The sequence below is a fragment of the Tachysurus fulvidraco genome, chromosome 12 (assembly GCF_022655615.1).
Source record: "Tachysurus fulvidraco isolate hzauxx_2018 chromosome 12, HZAU_PFXX_2.0, whole genome shotgun sequence".
Classification (NCBI taxonomy): Eukaryota; Metazoa; Chordata; class Actinopteri; order Siluriformes; family Bagridae; genus Tachysurus; species Tachysurus fulvidraco.
This window is the reverse complement of record NC_062529.1, coordinates 25,350,390-25,360,984: the sequence shown is the minus strand read 5'-3', so window position 1 is coordinate 25,360,984 and position 10,595 is coordinate 25,350,390. Positions and strand designations below refer to the sequence as shown.

The 10,595-nt window shown below is 42.9% G+C and overlaps 1 protein-coding gene across 2 annotated transcripts in view; it reads left to right on the top strand.

Annotated features, from left to right (window-relative positions):
• grid1a (glutamate receptor, ionotropic, delta 1a) overlaps window positions 1-8,310 on the top strand; it is a 216,994-nt gene extending 208,684 nt beyond the window's left edge. For both annotated transcript variants that reach the window (XM_047821840.1, XM_047821839.1), the window contains one exon: window positions 7,299-8,310. In XM_047821840.1, coding sequence (XP_047677796.1) covers window positions 7,299-7,694 — 396 coding nt within the window. In that variant the 3' untranslated portion in view covers window positions 7,695-8,310. The remainder of the gene's footprint in view (window positions 1-7,298) is intronic.
• The last annotated feature ends 2,285 nt before the right edge of the window (window positions 8,311-10,595 follow it).

Here is a 10,595-nt window from a genome sequence, read left to right as displayed (position 1 = left end):
CACGCTGTAGCGGTTACTTTAGTGTAGAGTTACGCAACATTCGGGTCCAGTCGGGTTAAAAATTGCCGTCGGGTCGGACTCGGGTCAGATTTTTTCGGGTTTGTCTCGGGTCGGGTCTTTCTTAAAAAAACTACACTAATTAATTATACACTTCGGGTGAGGACAAAATAAATTATTGTATATTTTTTGTTTGTAGTTTATTTAGAATATTTAACTATCACTCAAACTAACTTTAGAAGTTAGTAATAACACAGAAGACCCAATTAGGGCAAAACTGTCCAAAAAAGTGTCAACAGGAAGAGTGTAATGTTTGTAGAAGCCCACTAACCTACTCTGTCACATAGTACCCAGAATCCAACAGTTCTGCCATTAGTTCTTCCATAAACTCCTTGTGGCTCATGGTGCCATAAAGCTCTTAGTGTACAATAAAAGCATTGTGGTGGCAGCAATGTCCAGGAAGTGCAGAAATCAAGCATGGCGTTAGTTCTGGCAGGCCACGTCGTCAAGTGTGCATCAGCTGTTAATCAGCTGTCCACGACGCGCACCGATCCGGTTACGACATCCGTATTACCCGACCATTTAAATTCCCATTCATAGAGCCGTTCAGCGCTTCGCTGCTGCCGCGATTCTAAACCACGCCGGAACCCGTGTTTGCTGTACCAGTTTACCTCCTAAATCTCCACATATCTCTCTCTCTCTCTCTCTCTCTCTCTCTCTCTCTCTCTCTCTAATGATTTGATTATCTATCTATCCATTCATTTATTACTTTCCAAAAACGTGTAAGTGAGTTTATCAATACTACGCATGCTAGTGGTTCTGTTAGGGGGGTGGGGGTCTATTCTATTTTCTAGTCGCTGCTCTCCCCGCTCTGTCCATGCACGCGCATGGACGGGCACGTGGATTCTTGCCCAGAACAGAACCATACCGCCAACACTAACTGTATGCATATCATCTAATTCCCTTGTGACAAAGTGGTCCTGACAGAAATAGCTTGGTGAACAATTTCGGCCTATAGCATTATAGATATATATTATATCATTACATAGGCTATATATATATCATCATCATCATTATACAGTGATCCCTCATTTATCGTGGTTAATGGGGACCGGAACCCCTCGCAATAGGTGAAAATCCGCGAAGTAGTTTGACCTTTTCACTGATGGTCATCATCTTCCTCTTCCTCTTGGGCTCACTAGAGGAATCTTTCGCGGTGGCATGGCGCTTAGGAGGCATCGTAAGGGCTTAACGAAATGTTAATTTCAAACACAATACGCGAGACACAGTTGACCGCGTGAACGAGTGCTCGTGGGTATGTACAAAGCCTCTGAGAGAGTTTCTCTGTTTGTCTGGCATCCCGGGAAACCGCTTTGATTTTTCGATTAATATTTTTGAAAAATCAGCGATGTGCCGAGGCCGGGAAACTTGAACCGCGAAACTTGAACGGCGAAGTGGCGAGGGATTACCGTGTATCATCATTTATAGTTAAATACGTGCTTTGTACAACATTCAAAAATATAACTGACCGGTAAGGATATATTTCATATTAGCAATTATACTTTACATTGAAAATCTGATTTTAGTCTGACAAAAGCCTGTTTGGAAACATCCAAATTTAGATATAAAATAGTAAGTCATTCTATGATGAAGATTGACGTCTTATGCCGTTTCTCGGGGGCGTGTACGTGGTGTCCTGAACCACCTCGGTTCATTTGCATATGAGCGGCGCACTCAGAGGGAGGCGTGAACACGTTAGCTATACTTAGGCGAAAAAGGACAAACCGGACCACTCCATATTTTCTTACGGATCACATAAAACTAGATTATTTGTTTTTGACTTGAATGTATTTATTTATTTCAAAGCAAGCTTTCTATGCATATATATATCTCGTATTTCAGGCGAGTATCCGCCGAGATTCGGGTTGTTTTATTTACGTGTCTGTGAAGCGTGGTGACCGAGACCGAGATGGCAGAGAACGCAGTCTGTTTATTTCCTTTATTCTACAAAAGCACAGTGTTTTGTTGTTATTATGTGTGTATAGAAATAAAAGTAGACCCTTTACAGATTGATGTATTGCTCTTATCTGTACGATCAAGACTGAAAGTGTAATTTAAGTGCCACAAAACGCTTATCCGCGTTTATCGACATTTAAAACTGTTACAAATGAACGTTTTAGTCAAGAAATGAGCAACTAATGATCTAGGAAAAGGTTTGGATTTAGGAAATAGAAGAAGAAGAAGAAGGAGGAGGACTTCCTATTGCATTACTGCAGTCTAGCACAGTAATAAAACACAAGGAACTCCAGATGTTCAGTCGATAATAAAAACCTCAAGCGTACTTGTGCTTGTCGCTGGATGTTACAAGAATCCATGCTTTATCTAAAGGCCCTATTTTTACTGTGAATATTTCACCTAATAAAGTCTTAAGCTTCGATTTTTACTACATGTACCAACGACGTGTCCTTGATGGACTGTTTTGGGACTGTTGAACGACGACATTCCCACCCACTCAACATGTCTCTGTTCCACCAGTCCACCAGGGGAAGGCTGACGGCGTGGAGTTCATGCGTAAGCGCTGTAATGGTGCGGCAGTGTATTAAAGTCATGAGCACAGCTTTTGTGCTTTTAAATTTGCTAAACTAAAGCCTGAAATGTATCGCCGGAGTGTTGATGAGCTAAAACAGCACGACCTGCTGATTGTGGTGCTCTTTAAATGTCTTTAATTGCATTGCATTTAATCACAAATCACGACATTCGCTCTAGCCGAGGATAAAGCGTGTACAGTATAAATCTTCAGAGATTCTTCACTAGCCCTTGATTCCAGCCCAGATATAGTGTATAACCTTCCCTGAGGGGCTTCACTGTTGGACAGATGATCTATTATTTTTAATTACCCCGTATGAGGGTTTTTGGGGGAAGTTGTGGGTCAGATCAGAAGGTCATAAGTTCACCCTTCCACCGATGGCAAGCTTCCACATTTGAGCAACACCACTGACCCTTTTTGTTCCAGGAGCATCAGATCAGGACTGTCCCTGTGCTCTAACCCCAATAATCTGTGATACGAGGGGAAAAAATTAATTTTATGTTAGTTTACTTGTATGTGTATGTGAGAATAAAGTAATCATTTCCAGGGGTCTCCATGGTAATGGCAGATTCTGGTATTTTTAATGTTCAAGCCAATCTTTCAGGGATTTTTGTTCCTCATAAAAATAATAGTTTTGTTTTAAAGAAGTGAGATGTGTCTCTCCTGTCTCAACTACCTTTGGAATTAAGCGAGGTTTAACGGGACCAGTTATCACTCCAGGGTCCGTCCAAAACGTCTCCTTTCGTCGGATGTGCTGTGACGATATTAAAGCTGCGAAAATACAGCTTTAATATGTACATGTATTCATCTGTTTGAGCTGAAAAAAGACAAAACCCAAGCATAGAGCTAACTAGCCGATGAATAAGAACCTGGCTCAAAGGGACAAAGATTTGAGCTCACGTTAAAGGTCCTCCGGATCCGAGCAAAGCTCTCGATGGTGGAACTGATCCTGCCTCGATCCGCTCTTGAGTTTTTTTTTTTTTTTGCTTTTACCCTGAGGATTTTTTTTTTGCTCTAGTACCCCTGCATGGTGCAGAAGACATCAGCTTTGTTCTAGTGTATGCTGTCTCTCCTCCCAAGACAAATGAAATTGCCCCAAGTGCATGATGCCCTTCATGGAGGAAATGGCCCAAGCAGATTGTAATTGAGATGAGATGCTCCAGCAAGGTCCTGCAGTGTTAGCTAGGAGAAGTCACCTTAACGGGTTCTGACAGTCTATCATGGAAAGCAAGCCACAAAACAACCTCCTCCTGTCGGTGTCTCTTTCAGCCTGAATACAGAAGCCAATGGCAGCGCAGTTTCTCTACTTCAGAGCCATTAACCTGTCATTAACCTTCAGCATGAAGGTCAACAGCTTAGCATAACTGTGACCTATTCACTTTTATGCAACTACAGATTCTTTTCAGTTTTTATAGCAGTAGGTTGCTCTTAACGACACACCTTTGCCCCTTTTACCACCGAGGCAGTTCGAGTGCAGGTTCGGAGCCTAATTTAGAACCAGTTCTTTCTGTTTCGACCGCCAAAGCACCGGCTCCGAACCAGGAAAAGTGGTTCTTAAGTAGCACCAAAACGTTGCTAGTCTAGACTTAAGAAGTGTAGAAGAGAATTGAGAGTCGATGACTTCATTAGTTGCAAGCTGCATGTAGAATCTAGTTATACATGAGATTATGCAAAGTGCACTCTCTGTTTAAAAGTATATGCACCCCTGGCTATCACAGGCAGATGTGCTTGTTGACCGTTGCAAAGAGAAGAGGAATAAATCCGGAATGCAGTTTTAACTTCTGGGAAGCTTTCCATTAGATCTTGGATCGTGGCTGTGGGGATTTGTGTTCATTTACATTTGCATATTTACGTTTAGGGCATTTGGAAGACAGCCTTATTCAGAGTGTCTTACAAAAGTGCTTTGAAGCTTCTGTCAGTGAATACGTCGATACAGGGTCACTAGATCACGGACTCGGAAAAGCATCGGTCTAAAACGCTGTCGTGATGAAATTTAGCAACAAATCCATAGACAGCAGATTTTAAGTTTTTAAATGCAAGTTTAGCGTGGTGATGCTAGAGCAGTTTTGGGGAAGAACCACCCCTAATAGTGCCTCTTTTCCACCAAAAAGAACCGAGTCCTGGTTCAGAGCTAACACTGGTGCTGGTTCAGAGCTAGCGATAGTGCTGGTTCAAAGTCGGTTCCACTGGAGAACCTTCTAAGAACCGGTTTGCCTTTCCGTCAGCTAGAGAGCATCACAGAGCCGAGTGTGATGTCACTGTATACGTGTCACGTTACACAGCGACGTTAGCGCAGCAGCGACAAACACAACAACAACAATGGCGGATGTCGCTTTACTGTTAATGCTCATGGCTTTGCGAACCTACATTAACATCCAAACGCGGCGAATAAAACGTGTACGTGCGGCTCCGTGTAATCTGTATAAATGGAGGTTGTAATCGATAAAGTACTTAACGTTATTTTATCGTTAACACAGAAAAAAGTTCGCCTTAGCATGTAGCTACCTACTATCATGTGTGCTGATAATGTATCATATCACGGTAAAGTAAAAGTGTATTAAACTTTAGTATACTTATGGTACATTATCAAATGCACTAACGGTAGCCCCGCCCCCAGCCCCGCCCACAAGCGGTTCTTAAGTCTAGACCAGCAACGTTTTGGTGCTACTTAAGAACCACTTTTTCTGGTTCAGAGCCGGTGCTTTGGCGGTCGAAAGAGAAAGAACTGGTTCTAAATTAGGCTCCGAACCTGCACTCAAACTGCCTCGGTGGTAAAAGGGGCATAGGTGTGATGGTCAAGGGTTCTTTGGTCATAACGTGTATGTAGATCGGATCATACTTGGTAGGAAGCCAGAATGTGCTTGTGTAGAAGCATCTGGAACTGGGTTAATCAATAGTCCTTTAAATAGGATGTTTTTTGTATATCCTTGGGCACATGCCGTCACTCCCAGTGTTCAGGGTGTGACAGGAAGGAAGGCTGTGGATCCATTAGGGCTACAGTTTAAACACGAGTATGCACTGTAGAAGAAAGCCTTGAGAGGTCTCAGGTGTGTTATCTAGATGCTGTCAGAGTGAGCAGGATGCTCTAAAACACCACTGAGTGTTCCATCACATTCCAGTCTGGGACACACACAGTGCTCATCTCCAGCACTAACATGGCAAGCTGTTAAATCTGCGCTTATCAGGCGTGCCACAGAGCCGCGCGGATATCGATTGCTAGTTGTACATCTTTATCCCACGCCGTGCTTCTTCGTCTTACAGGCCTGCTGTAACAATTCCAGAATATTAAGCTAGTGACTCCAGCATGAAGTTCTTGATGGGAGAACACACATACTGAGATATCAAAGAAAGGCTGAACAAATCATCATTTATTAGATAGAACACCAGGAAATAGAAAGCTCCGGCGTGCCGGCGCTCTCTGTCTGTCCAATTAACTTGGCTAAAAAAAAACCCTAATGTGATTTAACTAAAAAAAAAAAAATGACATGTATTAATAAAGACTATGAATATAAATAAGCAAATGAGAATCTGTGTTGCTGGGAGGGTCAAATTTAATAAGCCATGGTTTTTATCCTCTCCTGACAATAAAGCCTTGTGTGTTCTCTCTCTCTCGGTCAAAAGCCGGAATGAGTCTGAGTGATGTTTTGCCCAGGAGCTGTGCTGTGGGGTCAGATTTTAGAGCTGCATCCTGCTGTATTTCACCCAGTGTATTTTTTTCTCTCCCCTCATCCTTTCATATCTCTTATTTTGAAAATATAGTAAGAAATAAAATTATAAATTTTATATAATAATAATCGTTTCTGTCGGCAGCCGGACGACGTCCTCGGCGCATGTGTGTCTTGCAGCGGGTGGCAGAAAAAAATCGCGGCATGCAACAACATCGACACGCCTCGCTTCGTCGAGCGGTATATGGACCGAATGGAGCATGTCGCATTTAAACAAACCTATTAAATGAAAATGTTTGTTTTAGGACAGACAGCAGGGAGCAGAATTGAAAGAAAACAATACCGGCGACCATTATATCGGCGGCCTACCGTCGTCTGTTCGGCAACTGTTACAGAAAATCTGATGGCCTGGATTCGTTATCGGTTTGTCCCGGGTGTCTGAGTTAGCGCTGCTCTCCTTGCAAAAAAGAGGAATACAAGCCTATAAACAAAGAAACAATTTGGTGGCTCGGTGGTTAAGGCTTTGGGCTACAAACAACTGGGACCTTTGAACAAGGCCATTAATCCCTCATCTGCTCAGTTGTTTCCTGTCTCACGTCTGTATTGGTTTGTGAGCCAAATGAGTCGTGAGCTCATGTATACTGTAAGGGGCAAACAGTGCCCTAGGGGATACGTTGCCCTGTGATGCAGCGTGAGCAACAGTTCAAAAAGATGTGTGTGTCACCAGGAGGATTCATGCCTTGTCTTCGCTCTTCGTATGGGTGGGATCACTGTCTGGTGACCAGATTGAGGGGAAAACCCTAAAATCCTGATTTATAATAGATGACTTCCTAATGAGTTCCTAATGAAGAGGATGATGATGTCACGCTCCGGACGTTCGGCTCGGCTATCGAGGGCTCTTTGTGTTCGCATAGCTGTCAGCGCAATACACTTCAACCCCCCAAACAGCTCACACTGCACTGATTGATTTAGTTCTACCTAATTAATGATGTGTGTCTATTGTGATAATGATGTGTGTCTCTTTACCTCTGTCTCCGTCTGTCCCTCAGGATAAGGAGGTGGACCTGGAGCAGGTCCAGCAGCGGTTCAGTGGACTCATTAGTGATGATGATTTATCGCATAAACAGCTCCCTGCTTCACCGTTGGACGTCTCCACTCTAGACGTTGGCACCATCTGTCAGCGTCAGGACTCCCATGATGCCATGTCCCCGTTTCCTCCCGGTGCTCTGTCCGTACCTTCACTTTTTTCCGAAAGTGGTATCGGGGGAGTGGCCAGGAGAAACATGCCCCTCCCCCTCTCCAGCTCCACACTGCCCCCTCCTTCACGTTGTAAACATCGGGCACCAAATGGAGGAATTTTACACCAAAGTCCCATAAAAATGCCAGTTAAATACCAGCCAGTGCCCAGCAGAGCCATGGATACCAATCATGGCACCTCGATATGACATCATCACGACATCATGACGCCATGACGTCGTGATGTCGTGACGTCATCACGACATCATGACATCATACACTGTTGCAAAACTGTACCACCCGAGTCATCAGCTCCCAATAAATAATGCAACATTCAAATAAACTCAATCTACAAAATCACGTGAGCAGCTGAGCTACTGACTAAAGTAATGGCACCCCAGTATGACGTGCAGTGTGCCAATTAACTCCCGGATCATACAGTGACACTTCACCGAGGAAATAAAGTTATGGAGGCAGAGTTTCCTATTCCTCTGAGACTCTGACCTCATAAAACTGTGCATATGTGTAAATACCCGAACAGGTGGTGGAGTCAGAGTGTATTTTCAATATTCTAGATGTTTTTTTGACTTTGGTATTGAAAGGTGTAAAATCTCTCTCTCTCTCTCTCTCTCTCTCTCTCTCTCTCTAAATTATAAATATATATAGGCGGTTTGTACATTTGGACCTAAATGGATAAAGAGAATTCCTCATGGCTGTTTTCTAAATGCCAAACTGTAAGATTTGCCGTTTGCAGTAAAAGAGTCTTGATTAAAATGTTCATAAAACATTTTCTACAGTTATGCACATTCATGAGTTATAATTTTTTTTTCAAAATAAAAAGAATTAAAAAGAAATTCCTGTTTATATCCTTATGATAATGCTGTATGTGCACATACACCCAGGTCCATATATATATATGTGTGTGTGTGTGTGTGTGTGTGTGTGTGTGTGTGTGTCTGTGCAGTGCCATGTCTTGAATATCTTCTCTTTGCAACTCTGAAAAGAAACCAAGGACAAATGATTTTACAGGTTACAAAATACACACACACACACACACACACACACACACACACACAGACCAGAAGAGACATTGAGATTTTATGCTTAGTGGTTAATGTTTATTGTTTAATAAGGGCAGTGGTATCTGAGTGGTTAAGGTGTTGGACTACTGATCAGAAGGTTGTGTGTTTAAATCCCACCAAACTGTCACTTCTGGACAAGGTACTTAACCAAATGTTGTGAATGTCATAATTAATTGGTTTTGCCAAGCTGTACAGCCACACCCCATCAAGGCCACACTTCCCTCATGACCACACCCTCTCACGGCCACACCCCCTCACGGCCACACCCCCTATAAATAGAACACAATAAATTATGATAAATAAAGCAAGAGCAGCATGGTGCATGAGCTGGGAGTTACTCAATAATATGTCTGTGATGTAGCTGACGTTTACAACACATCTTCGGCATGGAATTGAAAGAGTTGTTGTGAAAAACTACCTAAAAATTCAAATCATAAACTATTTGGGAATCTTGATTTGAAGCCATAGTGATCCTGAACCTGGAAAATTCTGATACGGACATCTAGTCTGACATCTGATCTAGTTTGGGTTAGACTTCCTTCTTTAATTCATGGAAAAAATAGACTTAATACAGTTACTTCACTCTTATAGAGCTCAGATACACACACACACACACACACACACACACACACATACACCATAATCGGCTTCACTCCCACCATAGGCACCGAGTTTTAATATTCATTTGGGGCTCTAATAACAGACTACAAATCTATGAGTTAATAACAGCCATATCCCAGGTCTCATATAAAATTATATTGCTAGAGGCTTAACCTTCTACTTTGACAGAACAAATGTGTTTCTCCCTCCCAACCTTCTGCACCACAGTGTGCCTAATGGCACCCTCCTACAGCGATATGATAAGTACGATTAATTTAGAAAGCATTTAAAATAGCATACGCTGACCGAGTGCTGCGCATAGAATAAAATCTAAAGAGAAATGACTGGTAAAGCAGCAAAGTAAACACGATCCAGCACACAATCGTAAAATGGAAATAATGCGATTCTCTCTAAGCCTTTCCACATTCCCATGAGTGAAGATAAGACTTGAAGGTCAGGGTTGAAAATAGTAATAGACGGGACTCATGAGCCGTTTCACAGTCGGGTGGCATGGACCTGCACTTTCAGACCTGCTTTCGGGATTCTTGGCACATTTGTGCAAATAAAATCCATGGCACATGACACAGTTGTGAGAATAATGAGTGCTGCTTTCATGTCATTTCTTTCACATTTGTGTCATGTGGTTTGTTTGGGTTTGACCTGTGCTTTTCTTTTCTGTTCTGTCATTAGTTTCTTCCTCTAATTTGTACACCTCTGCTGTGTTCAGTACACGATTCGTTTGTTTATTCGTTCGTTCGTTCGTTCGTTTTCTACCGCTTATCGGAACTTCTCGGGTCACGGGGAGCCTGTGCCTATCTCAGGCGTCATCGGGCTTCGAGGCAGGATACACCCTGGACGGAGTGCCAACCCATCACAGGGCACACACACACTCTCATTCACTCACATACACACACACACACACTACGGACAATTTTCCAGAGATGCCAATCAACCTACCATGCATGTCTTTGGACCGGGGGAGGAAACCGGAGTACACGGAGGAAACCCCCGAGGCACGGGGAGAACATGCAAACTCCACACACACAAGGCGGAGGCGGGAATCGAACCCCCGACCCTGGAGGTGTCAGGCGAACATGCTAACCACTAAGCCACCGTGCCCCCTCTTTGTTTGTTTATTTATATCATATCTTTCTACATATCCCTTTTGTCTTGGGAAGTGTCTTCCTACATCAATCATCCTTCCCATTCCCATTTCCAGACTGTTGTCCATGTTTGACCCATGCTTTAGGCATCGATTAAGACTTTATCATTTTTTATTTATTATACCACATGTTATAAATATGAGGCACTGATCCATTAAAATCAAATGAGAAATTTAAGCTGACCTCAAATGAACTGAGAGGCAATAAAGCCAAGCAAGCACTGATATAATATAATCTGTTCTATTCTTGGTGCCAGCAAGCAACC